The sequence below is a fragment of the Kogia breviceps genome, chromosome 10, assembly GCF_026419965.1.
Source record: "Kogia breviceps isolate mKogBre1 chromosome 10, mKogBre1 haplotype 1, whole genome shotgun sequence".
Classification (NCBI taxonomy): Eukaryota; Metazoa; Chordata; class Mammalia; order Artiodactyla; family Physeteridae; genus Kogia; species Kogia breviceps.
Window position 1 is genome coordinate 70,901,177 of NC_081319.1, and position 16,716 is coordinate 70,917,892.

A 16,716-nucleotide genomic window follows, 5' to 3' on the forward strand; every position below is an offset into this window, starting at 1 on the left:
CTCTGAACTCTCTTGACCCCCTTTTCCTCTCCCTTCCTCTGGCACTCACCCTGCCTCCCTGCCCTTCTCTGGACCTCTGTGTGACTCCCTCCTCTGCTCCTTTCTCTTTGCCCCATTTCCCATCTCCCCTACTTCCTCTCCCTCCCTGACCCAGAAACACAAAGATAATTCACTATACAGTGAATTGTGTACCATCAAGTGGCTGGGACTGCAAAAGCCAGGCTTCCAGGGTTTGGATTCAGTGCTGGTGACCTTTCGTTTCCATGAGAACACGGAATGTGGCATCCAGCAATCTGACCTGAGCCTGATGTGTAAATTCTAATAAAAGAGCAAGCTGAGCTACAATGGTGAGAATAGGAGCTAAGAAAATAATATCCACAATATGTGAAAAAGCCTTGCGCCGAAAGGCAAATGATTCACCTGATGTCTAACTTTGAGAACGGGATAAGTTACGCTACAGCTACTCTGTGGAATTTTTTTGTGTGTGTGTGTGTGCGCGGTATGCGGGCCTCTCACTGTTGTGGCCTCTCCCGTTGCGGAGCACAGGCTCCGGACGTGCAGGCTCAACGGTCACGGCTCACGGGCCCAGCCACTCCGCGGCATGTGGGATCTTCCCGGACCGGGGCACGAACCCGTGTCCCCTGCATCGGCAGGCGGACTCTCAACCACTGCGCCACCAGGGAAGCCCTACTCTGTGGAATATTTTGCAGACATTGCAAAGTGGTAGTTAGAAAGATATGAGCAAGTTGGAGAAATTATTTATAACTACCTAGAAAAAAAAATTCACAGCCCAACATTGTACATGTGCTATTCCTTCATTAAGGAAAGAAAAAGGAAACATACTAGGACTGTGCTTCTCAGATTGTCAGTGGTAAAGGATGAGTTTGTGTTTGTAAAATTTCCAGTCCATTACAAACCAACAGTTTTGTAAAATACCATAAAAATAAACGACAAACATGTATGCCTCAAAGGACGAGCATCTAAAATTATACTTTTTTAAAAACTTGCAAAACTAAACAGTAAAAAAACATACAAAACAATCCAATTCGAAATGAACAAAAGACATGAACAGACACTTCACCAAAGAGGACGGCAAATAAGCACATGAAAAGATGTTCACTATCATTATCCACTAGGATATGCAGAGTAAAACCACAATGAGATCTCACTGCACACCGATTAGAATGACCACATCAGTTTCCTAGGGCTGCATAACAAATTACCACAAACTGGGCAGCTTAAAACAACAACATAGGGGCTTCCCTGGTGGCGCAGTGGTTGAGAATCCGCCTGCCAATGCAGGGGACATGGGTTCGTGCCCCGGTCTGGGAAGATCCCACATGCCACGGAGCAGCTGGGCCCGTGAGCCATGGCCACTGAGCCTGTGCTTCCGGAGCCTGCGCTCTGCAACGGGAGAGGCCACAACAGTGTGAGGCCCGCATACCGAAAAAAAAAAAAAAAAAAAAAACAAACATAAAACATTAAAAAAATTAACTATGAGAAAAACAAAATGAAAACTAGATATACAAGATGCAAGCCTCAATTTTTGAATAAGATGTTCAACAGACATAAAACAACTATGTCAAATTGCCGTAAGAGTTCCTCAATGCCCACTCTTGTTTTCTGCACCTGTTGTGCTGAGAAGCAGGAGCGAACATCTGGCAGAATGGCACCGGGCCGTTGACCACACTTTGAGTAGCACCTGCTCAAAGACGAGAAGCAAATACTAGAGGTGGAATTTTTTTCCCCTCTTTGGCTTAATTTTTTGTTGTGGAATTATATTGCTATTCAAAATGAAACAATTTAAGGAATTCCCTGGCAGTCCAGTGGTTAGGACTCAGCACTTTCGCTGTGGGGGGCCCAGGTTTAATCCCTGGTCGCGGAACTAAGATCCTACAAGCCAAGCGGTGCAGCCAAAAAAAAAAAAAAGAAAGAAACAATTTAAGGCATGTATAGATAGTAACACAGAAAATAAATTTCCCCCGAGTTCTGGTTAAAGAGAAAAACACAGTTGATGTAAAACACAGCCAATCCTGCATGTGCTTAAATCTGTCACAACCCCTCCCTCTCCTCCTCCCCTAACTTCGCCTCCTGTCCTCCATTCCTCTCTCTCCCAAGTCTGCTTGCCCTCAACCTCCCTCTCTCCCCAGTGGCAGGTCCCAGGCTCTGGTGCACCCCTCCCCAGCCCCCAACATTGAGGAAATCACTTCACCTCTCTGCGCATCAGTTTCCTTGTGTGTGGTGATTATGAGACCCACCTCAGAGATGTCACATGAGGAGTGAATGAAGTCACCCACACAGCAAGGACTCTGAGCACTGTGTGGGAATGTGCATGTACAGAGTAGGGCCCTCTGGCTGCGTGCAGCCGTCTGCAAACACTCGGGCCAGCTCTGGTCGGCCTCCCAGTCTTGCTCCATCTCACCCTCCCCTCTCAGGCAAACCAGGCTCCTCCTTGTCCACCTCCTCAGTCTGCATCCTCTGCCTTCCAAGGGTGCATGTCCTCCCCGTCCAGCTGTGAGATCCCCCAGGCCAAAGACAGGCCAGGCTGCTGTATTTTTTTCTCGACTACAACTTGAGGCCCTGTAATTTCTCCCACCTGTAATAATAATAATAATAATAATAACGAATACATTCATACTGGCTAACTCAACGAGCACTTAGTATGTGCCAGGCACTATCCCAAGCCCTATCGGTATACTAACTCATTTAATGCTCATGACCATCCTATGAGGTAGGTTCTGTTCTAAGCCCAATTTACAGAAACTGAGGCCAGCAAGCAGGGAAATAGCTTGCCCAAGACGACCCAGATGATAAGCCCCATGCACTTATCCACAACGCTATACATGTTTCCTGGCAGTTTTCCTGCTTCGTTATGGTGGGGACCAGATCTGTCTTATTCACCCAGCTCAGTGCCTGGCACAGTGGAGAAGCTCTGTAAATCTTTGTTGAATGAACAAATGAATGAATGGGTGAATAAATGCTGCTCATTGTGCTATCTTAACCAGTTTTATGTGTATAGTTCACTGAAAGTGCAGGTTTCAAGGATCCCAGCTAAACTCAAGAGTACTGGTCCCCACTTCCTACCTCATGCAAGGGCAGGGACCAAGGCCAAGACCTTAGTCCCTGCCCTTGCATCGTCATTACAATGCAAGTGCTTGGCCACTGCGCCTATTTCCCTTCCAATACACCCCCCTCAGAGCTCCTGCTATATCGGCTCACTCACCATTCTGCTTTTCTGCTCTCTCTTGATGTCAAAAACAGACACATTCTATTTTCTACATATTCAGAGCAGGAAGGGTCCCAGCATCCCACTTCCAAATGAGCACCTCAAGCACATGCATTCACAGAGGGCACACGGAAGCCACAATTATATCCATAGTGAAAAGCCTATTCCAAGGCTGGGTGGTTGTTGTCTACTGTTACTGAGAGCCTATTATGTGCCAGTTACTGTACTGGGTGCTTTATATATTTGATCTCATTTAATCCTCCTTCCAGTTCCATTAGGTAGGTACTATTACTGTCACTGGTTCACTTGAGAAAACTGCCAAAAACACAGCTAGAAAGGGAACAGAACCAGGATTCAGATTTAGGTTGGCCCAATCTTTGCCAAATACATCTTGTCTTCCTCCATCCTGTCACATGCTGCCTGTTGCTTCCTCACCTTGCCCAGCCCTCTGGGGGTAGGATCCATGTGACTCCCTTCTTGTTACCTGTCCTCAGCACCCAGTGGGTGTGACCTGGGGTGCAGTCGTTGCAGAGGTTACTGTGATTTTGCCCCTGGATGACCTGTTCACAACTCAGGAGGGACTGCAGAACTCACACAGCTCTTGGCCTGAGCCCCTGTTACCAAGCGAAAGGAGGCTTTGGCCAAGGACTCTGAGGGGAGATAAATGCTGGGAGTGGACTCAACTCTGGTCGGGACCCAAGCACCCAGCCTTTCCCGACACATTGTTTCAACTGGGCCAGGCCTCCAGACACAGCCCCTCCCGCCCGCCCCAGCCAGGGTGGTGCTTGTGTGGGAAGGACTTTAACTCCAGCTGCCAGACCCCTGAACGGGAGAGGCAGAGAGGACTGGCCAACATGCACGACTTCCGCAGTCTCCTGGCCCTTCTGCTGCTGCCGCTGCTACTGCTGGGGGCTGCCATGGGCCCCGCTGGAGCCCTCAGTGATGATGAAAAACACGTGATGGTGGAGCTGCACAATCTCTACCGAGCCCAGGTGTCCCCGCCGGCCGCCAACATGCTGCAAATGGTAAGTGTGTCCAGGGCCCCCACCAACCCCTTTCACGCTGTGAGTGGAAGCTATCTCAGGGATTCATACCTCTGGCAGGAACAGAGTCCCTGACATTGCAGAATTCACAGGCCCCCATAAGCAGCCTCATTATACAGATGAGGAAACTGAGGCTCAGAGGGACTTGCTGGTCCCTCAGGGGCTTGCATGTCCCATAGCTGGTAGAGCCAGGCCTGGAAGCCCTGCTCCCTGATCCAATGACCCCTTCCCAGCACTTCCTAAAATGCATGTGCCCCTGGGAGGGGGAACACAGGAAGTTCCTGAAACCTTGGTGAAATGATCTTTCAGATACCTTCCAAGGAGATGAGAAGAAAAAATAGGGCAGCAGGATGAATCCCAGCACCCAGGGTAGGAGGTGGGGTGAGAACAGGAACCAGAAGTAGACAGGACTCTGAATCACACAGATCAAAATCTGTCTCGACCACTCACAAGGCCTGTGATTTGGGGTGAGTCCCTTAACCTAGTAAGGACCCTCAGTTTTACCCATCTGTAAAATGATGTCATAATTAGAGGTACATAAATATCAACATGGACAGAATCTCACAGATATAATATTGAATGGGGGAAAATGAAATCTAAAAAAATATACATACATATATTTTTAGTATAGTAGGGTATATTTACATGAAAGAGATAAAGTGAGAAATTCACCCCCTTCCTGCCCTCCCTGAGGGCTACACTGGCCCTTCTTCTCCAGTCACCCTTAGGTTAGGAGCAGTGTCCAGGGACCACCTAGCTGGTGCCTGAGAGCAAGGTTGCACCAGGGGTCCAAGACCAGAGTTCTAACAGCTCTGTCCAATCGGCTGAAGTGACTCTGAGTGGACCCTTTACCTTCAAAGGCATCTGTTTCCTGATCACATGGTGCGGGCAGTTCCTGATCACATGGTGCGGGCAGTCCCTGCCCTGAGGGTCAGACAGGATGACCTATGAAAAAGATCTAGGAAGGGCTCCACAGATGCACACAGAACCACCCTTCACAGCCCTGTCGGCCTTGGCAACCAGAAATTGCAGACAACAAACTAGGAGCTCCCGATTCTGTTACCAGCTCTGCCAACAGTTCCCCAGCTGAGGCCTGGAACTCATTGTTGGGCCTCAGTTTCCCCATCTGTAGGTCCCTGATGCCCTAGAGTTTTGCTGGCTGAGGCTGGGGGCTACACAGGCTGCAAGCTGCTTTGTAGACAGAGGTGGACCTCAGGAGTGGGGCAACATTCTAGGAAGCAGTTCAGATATTGACGGGATACGCTGCTGCCTGGTAGGAAGTGATCTGAGGAGGGGGAGATAAGGCTGGACTGGGACACTAGGATAAATTTGGGACAAGGCTTAGGCTCAGCTTCAGCAGTGGTAAATACAGAGACTCTGGAGTCAGATGGCCTGGGTTCAAATCTTGACTTTGCCATTTATTAGCTGTGTGACCTCAGCCAAGGTACTTAACCACTCCGTGCCCCAACTGTAAATTGGGGATGATAACACTATAATACCTCTCTTGTAGAGTGGTTGAAAGGATGAAATGAGTGACTATGTGTAAAGCATTTAGAACAGGGCCTGGCACACAGTAAGTGCACAATAAGTGTTTGATAACAAAAGAGGGAATGGATCCAGGGTAAGGCAGGTGGGGGTTATCACAGATTCTTCTCTCTCCCTCAGACTCCAAGTCTAATCATCACCACTTTTACCTCCCAGAACATTCAATTTTTCTTGAATCCCATCTCCCCCCACCCCTCCACCATCTCTTTGACACAACCCTGGTTCAGTCTTTCATTTCTTTTCCCACAGAATTCTAGAATAGCCTCTACCTGCTTTCTCAGCCTCTGGCTTCTACTACCAGGATGAATGATCTAACACACTGGCCTGACCCTTTTCAAAACCCTTCCATGGCTCCCATTGGCTCCCCGCTGCCTCCAGATAAAGCTCCAGCTCCTGAGAAGCCACACTCTGTGTGTCTGGCCCTGTCTACCTCTCCAGCCTCCTCTCCTTCTCACTTTCTCCTTGAGTATCCCGAGCAGCTTATCTTTCCCACACCAAAACGTTTCCCATCTCCATGCCTTTATTCATGTTTGCCCTCTGCTCAGGATGCCTTTCCCCTCTCCACCTGGCCAATGACTCATCTTTTAACACTTAGCTTAATGTCTCCTTCTCCATCCTCAGGTTGCACTAAATGGCCCTCTTTTGGTGCCCCTATACTACCCATCGCATATCTGTCATTTACCACATGGTGGCCCAATTAACGGTTTATGACATTGGGAACTTGGGCTTCTTAGTCCTTGCTGTCACCTCAGGGCTGGCATAGTGCTCAGGACTGTTGAATGAATGAGTGGATGAATGAATGGACTTGCTTTCAGATGGTGACCAAGTGGCCAGTGAGGGTGGGTACCGTGACTCTTGAACCTCCACAGGGGTCTCTGGACAACTGAGAAGCCTTAACACTCACAAGAATGACTCTCTAATGGTGGGACTCCAGGCATCCAGTCAGGATGGAAATTACAGCCGAGCTCTGTAGGAGAGACTGCTTTAAGCAGGGCTGTGTCTCAGTCATCAACAGCTGAGAAATGTCTGTGAGCACCTGCTCTGGGCCAGCACTGTGCCAGACATGCTGAAGGAGCTTACAGTCTAGTCTGGAGCCCCGAAGGTCATCCCAGACACCCTGAGCCTGGTCCCCAGCACCCTGCCCCTTTCCCGCTCCCTATCCTCCACTACTACCAGTTTGAGAGAGCCTCAGGGACCAGTGACTTGGGACAAAAATGCCCACAGAGGGAAAGGGATTCACCTGAGTTTACAGCATTTTACTATCCCAGCCCAGTCCTCCCATCCGCATTCCAGGCAGCTGCTCCTGAGAACCCTGGGATGGGGGGGTGGGTGTGGCCACACAGCCCCCTCCCCTCAGGGTCACCCAAGCTCTTGGCACTTTAAGGGCTGTCTGGCTCCCACAGCTGGCAGGCCCCCAGAGGGTGGAGCAAGAGTTGCTGCCAGGCTGTCCATTTCTAAGAGAGGCCAAGGACAGTTTAATGGGATCCAGGCCTCCCTCCTCAATCCTTTGGTCAGATGCCTTGTTAATCTGTCTTCTCACCCACACTGGGCCCATCCTTCCAGCCTGGGACACAGAACCTCAGAGGCCCTCTAACCTGAAATGCCCCCTCCCACCATCTCACCTGAGGTCCTCCCTGGAGAACACTGCCTTTGGGACCTGACAGCTCTTTGGGCCACCAAGGCTCTGAAAATAGGCCTCTCAGCGAGGGTCACACAGACACACTTAATTTTCTTGGGGAAAGGGGTTGTCCAGTTGACAAGAGAGCAATTGGGAGGGAAGCCCAGAGCTGGTAAAGCCATAGAGGCTGGGCTATCCCAAGGGGAGAGTGGGAGGTTAAAGGGGGTGCTGGCCCCTCAAGTCAGATTTCTGGTGGGTGGTAGGGGGAGTGGAATGACTGAATAAACAACCCAGCCCCAGAACATCTCACTGGACATCGTGTGTGCTTCAGAACAGTTCAGGCAGCCCTGGCAGGGGCATCACCACCCACCTTGCAAATAGAATGATATTTGTATTAATTAATAATCCCATTATCAAAAACATCATTTCATTTTTTCTTCACAAAGTCCTGTGAGAGTTCAGAAAGTTAGGCAATCTGTCTAAAACCACACAGCTGGTGAATGGTCCCAAGTTTGCCTAACTCCATGGCCTGGGATAGCACCGTCCCACCTCCCCACAGAAGCTCCCCATCAGCACAGCTGTGTTCCAGATCATGGCCACGAGTCACCCCGCAAGGAGGGGAGGGTCTTCGGCCTCCAGAGGCCCCCCCCCAGAACACCCTTCACCTTCTTTTCTGATCCTCACCCAATTTGGACACCCTCACCTCCCTCTCCCACCCTCCTTTCCCGCCTCCACTGAGCCCGAGGCGTCCTCACCTCCCCCTCGCAACCTGACCCGCAGAGGTGGGACGAGGAGCTGGCCGCCTTCGCCAAGGCCTATGCGCAGCAGTGCGTGTGGGGCCACAACAAGGAGCGCGGGCGTCGCGGCGAGAACCTGTTCGCCATCACGGACGAGGGCCTGGACGTGCCGCTGGCCATGGAGGAGTGGCATCACGAGCACGAGCACTACAACCTTAGCGCCGCCACCTGCGCCACAGGCCAGATGTGCGGCCACTACACGCAGGTGCGAAGCTGGACGGGCGGGCGGGGCCATAGGGCAATGGGCGGGGCCGGGCCGGGCCGGGCCGGGCGGGGCCACCTCTCCCTTCAGAGCCCGGGAGTCCATAAGCCCCGCTTGCATCCTTCGTAAAAGTCACCTCTCCACAGTAACTCATGTGTTGTCCAGGCCCCCAACGAAGTCTGCTTCTCAGACTGTCTAAACCATTTTCAGTTGTCTCTTTAAAAGCCACCATCTTTTGAAAACCTAGGCGGCCCCCCTCGGCCTCCTGGTCCTGAAGAGACCTGAATTAGGTGTCCCAGAGCTTTCTTCCTGGAGGGTAGTTACTGTGCCAGGCGATCCTGATCCAGCTCTAAGCAGTCTTGTCCTCTGGCGAGGTTACACACGGCTGTTTGCCCCAGCAGTGAAGCGCTTCCCCCACCTTCGGTCTTCTCTCTCTCACTGTCCTTCTTGTCATTTCTCAGCGTGTCTAAGTTGCCGCTTCTAATCTGCCAGGGACTGATAAAGCAAATACACAATTTTTCTTTTGCCTTGAAAAAACTACATGCAAAACAAGAGAGCAAGCTGTCACCAAGTGAACGTTTCGGAGAGCCTTCTGAGAGCATTTCCTGCCTCTTGCAGTCACTCTGCTATGTCAGGGTTTTACTGCATTTTGAAAGTTTGAGTTTGCAGATAAGGGGCATAGGGGTGTGTGTAGGGGAATTAACATTAGTGTTATTGAATTCTTTTTTTGTCCTCCCAATGCTTATTTGTTGTTCAAACAATAACATGACAAATTTTAAAAAAAGAAAAAGGAAATGAACCACCATCTTCCCACCCATATCCACCAATTCCATTTTCCAGTGTTTCTTTCGGGTGGTATTTTTAGTGCTGATCTTTAGAGAAGGAAATCCCAACATCACCCACCCAGATCAGGAAGTTGTGAGGCCCCAGCCCTCCCTGCCCCCTTCCCTCTGTTCCCTGCCACCTCTCACACTCCCCATACATACATCCTCCACCAGGAATTGCTGTCAGTGCCCAGCAGGAGTCGGGCTGCCCCATCTCCACCCCTGTGTTCTCTAAGGCTGAGTGCATGTGCATTCTGGGGTCATTTCTGCCTGGGAGATGCTCGACAGTGGTCCCTCGGGAACTCTCAGCTGATTCAAGCAGCAAGACCCCAATCCTGGGGAGTTGTGCAGAATTAACAGCGAGAGCCAGATCTCACAACAAAAAACGGGCCTCAGTTTGAGTGACTCCTGGGCAGACTGGGCCTAGAAATAGCAAAGGGAGGTTATATTGGCTTGTCTCAGCCAATGGCAGGGCACAAAGGTTGTTTTGACTTTTTAAAATTTATACTTAAGACAGAACGCCTTCTACCAGTTAGGAGACCCACACTTAGAAATGGCAGGGCAGGTCCCTGCTTACTTGTGATTTGGGGGGAAGTTTTACTTTCAAAATGGCTCCTCCTGTTCCCTTCTTTGGCCTTTGCTTGTTGCTGATGTTTAAGATTCTCCCATTTGAGATTCATTCCTTTGTTATATCCCTTGTTTAAAATGCAATGGCCTCTAGGAGGAGCCCACAGGAAGAATTCACGAGGGTCTATCAAAGGGGAAGGTTTTCAGAGGGAAAGAGTCCTAGTGAAATAGTGTGTGTGGTTGGTAGAGGAGAGTAGGCTGCTTGGGACAAATTTCCCCCCAAGCCCCCTGTTCAGAGTTTTGTCCTGAAGCTGTGTGTCCTCAGGGACTTGGATCTTACATATAGGATTCTTCCTCTCCTCACTCATAGAAGTCTGATGTAGCGAGACACTAGCTAGGAGTCATCTTGCCCAGGCTAAACTGTTGGGTTTGCCCTCCTTCAGGTGGTCTGGGCCAAGACAGAGAGGATTGGCTGTGGTGCCCACTTCTGTGAGAAGCTCCAGGGCGTTGAGGAGACCAATATCCACTTGCTGGTTTGCAACTATGAGCCCCCGTGAGTAGGGAGGGAGCCCTGGGGGAAGGGGGTGGGCAGAGCCAAGGGGAGGGCTGAGCTGGACACAGTCTAAGGAGGAAGGGGGCCAATCTGGGGTCCATACCCTATACCCTTGGAGGAGCTGCAAGGGCACCCATGGGAGTCTGCTCTTACTGGCCCAGCAAGTTAGTGTAGGGCAAGTAAGACCCAGGGAGCGCTTCCAGACTAGGTGTGTGTATGAGGGATAGGGACAGGGGTTGGCAGGGACCCCCCTCCCCCCAGCAACCTCCTCGCCTCCTGCAGGGGGAACGTGAAGGGGCAGAGGCCCTACCAGGAGGGAACTCCATGCTCCCAATGTCCCTTGGGCTACCACTGCGAAAACTCCCTGTGTGGTGAGTCCGGGGTGGGGTGGGGTGGGGGGAGGCAGGTGAGGCAGGGGACGCCTACTGGGTGGTCTGGTACCTTCCAAGGCTCCAGAGTAGTGCATGGGCCAGGGGAGGAACCCTCAGTGGGCCCAACCCATCCGGGTTCCCAAGCCCGCTTTACCTGTTTTGCCCTCCTTGCACCACTTTGGCACCCTGGCATTCCAAGTGACCAGCTTTCTACCCTCCAAGCAGAGGGTAAAGGAGAGTTGGGGGCTCCTGAGCACAGGGGGTGGGGTGGGGTGGAGGTGGGGGGCGTGGCCAGATGGGTGTCAGAGGGACTCCAAAGACCAGGCCTGCGATGCAATGGGTGTTTTAGGAACAGGAATCCAGCGGGAGAAATCCCCTGAAAAAGTGGAAGTGCGTGTGTAGAGAGGGGAAGACTTGGACAAGGAGGTGGATGGAGGGGCAACTGTCAGTCACAAGAAATAACATGTATTATCAATGAGGGACATATTCGCTGGAGAGGGTGTGTGCATGTGTGTTTGTGTGTCTTTGTAGGACATGTGATCACCTCACCTTGACTGCAGTGGGGTGAGGGATGCGGGGTCCTGCTTGCGGCACTAATGCCAGGCCTTGTCTCTCTTATCAGAACCCATCAGAGGTCCGGAAGAGGCTCAGGATTTGCCTTACCTAGTAACTGAGGCCCCATCTGCCCTGGCAACAGAAGCCTCAGGCTCTAGGAAAGAGGGTATAACTTCTTCCTTAGCAAGGGAAACGCCATCCTTCTTGGTAACAGAGGTCTCAGGCTCCCTGGCAACAAACACTCTACCTGCTGTAGAAACCAAGGCCCCATCTTCCTTAGTAATGGAAGACTCCCCTTCCATGGCAACAGAGGCTCCACCTTCCTTAGCAACTGAGGTCCCTTCCTTTTTGGCAACTCACAGCCTACTCTACTTGGATGAGAGACCAGCTACCCTCCCCAAATCAACCCATGATCCTACCCCCAAATCAGCAGACAAAGAGGCCAGCAGTACAAGAATGCCCTCCAGGAGCCCAGAGAGTTCTCTGCAGCCCAAGATGTCCTTGATGGGGACACGGGAGCCGCTACCCCACTCCCAGGAGGAGGGCGAGGCTGAGGCCGAGTTGCCTCATTCCAGTGAGATCTTGGCCTCAGTTTTTCCAGCGCAGGACAAGCCAGGTGAGCCGCAGGCCACACTGGAGAACAAGGGGCACACCTCCTCCAAGTCCCTGTCCAACTCCCCCAGTGCGTCTGCCACCGCTAATGCCATGGGTGGGCGTACCCTGGCCCTGCAGTCCTCCTTGCCAGGTAAGGCCTATAGCATCCATCCTACCTTCCCCTCCTGGCTCCAGAATGTCAGCACCCTGCCTCTAGTATAGATGATATAGGCACAGCGGGGCATGCACCCTCCGAGTAGGAGCTTCCTCCCTGGCTGCTGGGCCCCACGTGCATGCCTTGGTAGGGTGGGTGGGAGGTCAGGCAGAGCTGTCTCCAGGCTGAGGCAAAGCCTCTCCCTTCCTGCAGGTGCAGAGGGCCCTGAAAAGCATGGCATCAAGTCAGGGTTGAACTCGAGCCCTGGGCATGGCTGGGGCCTCCTCCTGGGACTGCTGCTACTGCCTCCCCTGGTGCTGGCTGGAATCTTCTGAAGGGGTCACCACTCAAAGGCAAGGCCTCATGGGGGAGACCCTAGCCTCATGCCCACTCTGGATTGTCTTTCTCCAATAAGAGACCACAGCTTCCTGGAAGGTCCTCTCTGTGGCCCAGCAGCCCCCCTTCACCCCAGCCAGACTCCAGGCCAGAGGCCTTGTGCCCTCAGGAGGCCTCAACAGGGACAACCCTTGGCACTGCCCCAGGATGCCTCTGCCTTTGGGGAGGCCCACCCCCCAGCCAGCTGCAGATTGTTCTGAGCAGTGTTCCAGTGGCCTATGCCCACTCTCCAGCTGTCCTGTGGCCACAGTCCTGCTCTTCCAGGGACAGAAGATCTCAGGGCTTCCCAGGAACCCCTCGGCCCCTTCCAGTACCCTGGCCTCTTCCTTGAGCCATTGGAGTCTAGGGCTGTTCCCAGGAATGCTTCCTGCCTTCCCAGGGTGAAGAGGTCAGCTGTCCTCCTGCCATCTCCCCCATCCTGTCCCCAGCCCGCCGAACAAGATGTTTCTTGGCTGAAGTCCCTCTAGAAGGGAAAGGCTGCAGGGCATGTGCCTCGTCCACAGACATCCTTGGGGGCATGGGGCCTGGCCACTGCGAGCTCAGGTTGCTGCCCACTGACTGCACGTGTCTGGACCCCTTCTGTTCCTCCCATCTCAGTCTGGGGGTTGGGAGGTGGGTGAGTGAGGACTCTGGGGAGGTCCCTGCCTGCCTGGCCTTGGGTCATCTGCCTAGGCAGGGTAAGGGTTCTCCCTGAGTATCCGGTCCCCTAACTTCCCTGTTTAGCAGGCAGCGGGTGTTGTGAGGGGCAGATGAAGGACAAGCCCCATCTGAGAGGGGTTCTATGGGTGGGGCAGGCAGGGACCAGGGAAGGGAGGCAGCCCCTGACTCCTGACTAAAAGCCTGTGTAAGAGGACCAGTCGCCGTGCTTGCGAGCAACAGAGGGGGCAAGGGAGGCGCTTGGCGCGGGGCCCTGAGAGGCTCACCTCTTCCCCTACTGACTCATGGCAACTGTTCCTTCTTCACACGCCCTCTCCCCCAAACACTCCATTTAGTTCTTTGAGGCACTTTTCCTTTCCTTCCTAACCCCTGCCTCCAAATCTTCAGGTAGCCGGCAGAAAGGGGCTAGGGCCAAGGGTTGGCGTAGGGTGCTGGGCTGACTCTCCCAGCTCTGGGAGTCACTAGTGGAGCCTAGCTGGGTTCGTGACCCAGGATCAAGGAGTGGCATACGACCTCTTCACAGGGGTCCCGCTGCCCACGTCCACCCAGGACACAAGGTCTGAAATGTACCTCAGCATGGCTTTGCCAACCCTTGGTGCTTGGAGGAGTCTTGAGAAAGGGCTCTGGAGTCCCAGACACCCTCCAGGGAAGCACACGATGGTCCTGAAGTGCTGTGGGGCAGGAAAGCACAGGTGTGTGAGTAGGGCTAGCAATGGTAGGTGATGAGGGCAGCCTGGGACCCAGCTGGGGCTGGTGGGGAGGGCCAGCTAAACAGGAAGCATCCAAATCAGTCCAGGCCTGAATGCTGTCTGTTTGTGTATGAGATGATAGAATGTATCTCCATTAAGGTATAACTCCTATAACATAAAATTCACTCATTTAAAGTGTACCATTCAATGGCTTTTAGTATATTCACAGGGCTGTGCAACCATCACCACAATTTGGGAACATTTTTATCACCCCAAAAAGAAACCCCACACCTCTCAGCAGTCACTTCCCATTTTCCCTCCATGCCCCCCAGCCCCTGCCCTAAGCAATCACTAATCTATTGTCTCTATGGGTTTGTCTATTCTGACATTTTGTATAAATAGAATCATACAATATGTGGCCTTTTGTGTCTGGCTTCTTTCACTTAGCATATTTTCAGGTTCATCCATGTTGTAACATGAGATAGTACTTTATTCCTTTTTATTACCAAGTAATATCCCTTTGTATGGAATATATTTTTTATTTATCCATTCATCAATTGTTGGACACTTGGCTTGTTTCCACATTTTGGTTATTATAAATAATGCTCCTACAAACATTCATTGAAGGTTTTTGTGTGGCAATATGTCTTCATTTCTCTTGGGTACATACTAGGAGTGGTATCATATGGCTACTCTGATCATATAGTAACTCTCTATGTTTAACTTTTTCAGGAACTGCCAGACTACTTTCCAAAGTGGCTGCACTATTTCACATTCCCACCAGCAATGTACACGGGTTTCAATTTCTCCACAATACCAACACTTGTTACTGTCCTTTTTGATTACAGTCATTCTAGTGAGTGTGAAGTAGTATCTTGCTGTGGTTTTGACTTTCATTTCCCTGATGGCTAATGATGTTGAGCATCTCTCCATGTGCTTAGTGGCCATCTGTATATCTTCTTTGGAGAGATATCTACTCAAGTCTTTGGCCCATTTTTTTTTTTTTTGTGGTACGCGGGCCTCTCACTGTTGTGGCCTCTCCTGTTGCAGAGCACAGGCTCCGGACACGCAGGCTCAGCCGCCATGGCTCACAGGCCCAGCCGCTCCGCGGCATGTGGGATCTTCCCGGACTGGGGCATGAACCTGTGTCCCCTGCATCCAGGCAGACTCTCAACCACTGCGCCACCAGGGAAGCCCCTTGCCCATTTTTTAATTGGGGTATTTGTCTTTTTATTATTGAGTTGCAAGAATTCTTTACATATTCTAGATACAAGTCCCTTATCAGATATATGATTTGCAAACATTTTCTCTCATTCTGTGGGTTGTCTTTTCAATTTTTCTTGATATCCTTCAAACAGAAAAGCTGTTAATTTTGAGGACTTCTGACTTATTTCTTTTGTTGCTTGTGCTTTTGGTGTTACATCTAAGAAACCATTGCCTAATCCAAGGTCAAGAAGATTTATGCCTATGTTTTAAAATTTTTACAGTTAATTGTCTGAATTAAAATGTGAATGTTTGGGCTTCCCTGGTGGCACAGTGGTTGAGAGTCTGCCTGCCGATGCAGGGGACACGGGTTCGTGCCCTGGTCCGGGAAGATCCCACATGCCGCAGAGTGGCTGGGCCCGTGAGCCATGGCCGCTGGGCCTGTGCGTCCGGAGCCTGTGCTCCGCAGCGGGAGAGGCCACAGCAGTGAGAGGCCCACGTACCGCAAAAGAAAAAAAAAAAAGTGAATGTTTATTTCTGGACTCCCAATCATATTCCATTGATTTATGTATCTATCTTTATGCTAATGCCACACCATTTTGATTACTGTAGCATTGTAGTTAAGTTTTGAAATTGGGAAGTGCAAGTCCTCCAACTTTATTTAGGTCTTCTTTACTTTCTTTCAACAATGTGTTATAATTTTCAAAATATAAATTTTGTAATTCTTTTGTTAAATTTGTATTTTATTAATTTTTATGCTATTGTAAATGAAATTGTTTCACTAATTTCATTTTTATTTTGCAAGTGTATAGAAATACAACTGATTTTTGTACATCAACTTTATATGCTGCAACCTTGTTGAATTCATTTATTAGTTATAACAGTATTTTTAGTGGATTCTTTAGGATTTTCAATACAAGATCATGTCATCTGCAGACAGTTTTGCTTCTGCCTTTTTTTTTTTTTTTTTTTTTTTGTGGTATGCGGGCCTCTCACTGTTGTGGCCTCTCCCACTGCGGAGCACAGGCTCCGGATACTCAGGCTCAGTGGCCATGGCTCACGGGCCCAGCCGCTCTGCAACATGTGGGATCTTTCCGGACCGGGGCACGAACCCGTGTCCCCTGCATTGGCAGGCAGACTCTCAACCACTGCGCCACCAGGGAAGCCAGCTTTTGCCTTTCTAACACAGATAATATTTCATTTTCTTTCCCAGTTGCCCAGGCTAGACCCTCCAGTACAATGTTGACTAACGGCAAGAGCGAAGCCCTGTCTTGTTCCTGATCTCAGGTGGAAAACATTAGGTGTTTCACCATTTGGTATAATATTAATTACGGGGTTTTCATAAATGCCATTTACTAGGTTGAGGAAGCTGCCTCCACTTTTTAGGTTTTTGAGTGTTCTCATCATGAAGGGATGTTGAATTTTGTTAAACACTTCTCCTGTGTCTATTGAGAAGATTGTGTGGTTTTGTTCCTTCTATGGACAGAATGTATTACATTAATTGATTTTCAGATGCTGACCCTGCTTGCCTTCCTGAGGGGGGAAAGGCATCCCTCCCTTTGTGGGCCTGTCTTCGCAAGTTAGTCCCAAGTTCTATGAGGTGGTCAGGTGAGGAAGCCTCTGGGCAGAGCCAGACTGTGGAGGCCCAAACCCACCTTTCTCAGTTTTGGGGTGGGATGTACCAGCCTCCTGCAAAGCAAGAACACCTGTTTCCAGCCCTCA

The 16,716-nt window shown here is 50.8% G+C and overlaps 1 protein-coding gene across 7 annotated transcripts; it reads left to right on the top strand.

Annotated features, from left to right (window-relative positions):
* Positions 1-3,918: 3,918 nt before the first annotated feature.
* Positions 3,919-16,505, top strand: PI16 (peptidase inhibitor 16). 7 transcript variants are annotated; one of them, XR_010835081.1, is made up of 8 exons: positions 3,920-4,251; positions 8,213-8,434; positions 10,266-10,375; positions 10,658-10,746; positions 11,369-12,046; positions 12,263-12,402; positions 14,524-14,953; positions 16,128-16,505. XR_010835081.1 is itself a non-coding variant. In XM_067006107.1 (7 exons), exons 1-6 carry the CDS (start codon positions 4,081-4,083, stop codon positions 12,382-12,384), a joined length of 1,392 nt encoding a protein of 463 aa, XP_066862208.1. In that variant the 5' UTR covers positions 3,920-4,080; the 3' UTR covers positions 12,385-12,402; positions 14,524-15,169. The 7 variants fall into 7 exon arrangements, 4 of the variants coding, with proteins under 4 accessions (XP_058932467.1, XP_066862208.1, XP_066862210.1 ...); XR_010835080.1 differs by lacking the exon at positions 16,128-16,505 and adding an exon at positions 15,450-15,832 and having other exon boundaries at positions 14,524-14,834; XR_010835082.1 differs by lacking the exon at positions 16,128-16,505 and adding an exon at positions 15,488-15,832 and having other exon boundaries at positions 14,524-14,779.
* Positions 16,506-16,716: the final 211 nt, after the last annotated feature.

Coding starts and splice junctions, on each gene's coding strand:
- PI16 (XM_059076484.2), top strand. CDS start 4,081: ATGCACGACTTCCGCAGTCTCCTGGCCCTTCTGCTGCTGCCGCTGCTA. Junction 8,435..10,265: donor TGTGCGGCCACTACACGCAG/GTGCGAAGCTGG, acceptor GCCCTCCTTCAG/GTGGTCTGGGCCAAGACAGA. Junction 10,747..11,368: donor CTGCGAAAACTCCCTGTGTG/GTGAGTCCGGGG, acceptor CTCTCTTATCAG/AACCCATCAGAGGTCCGGAA.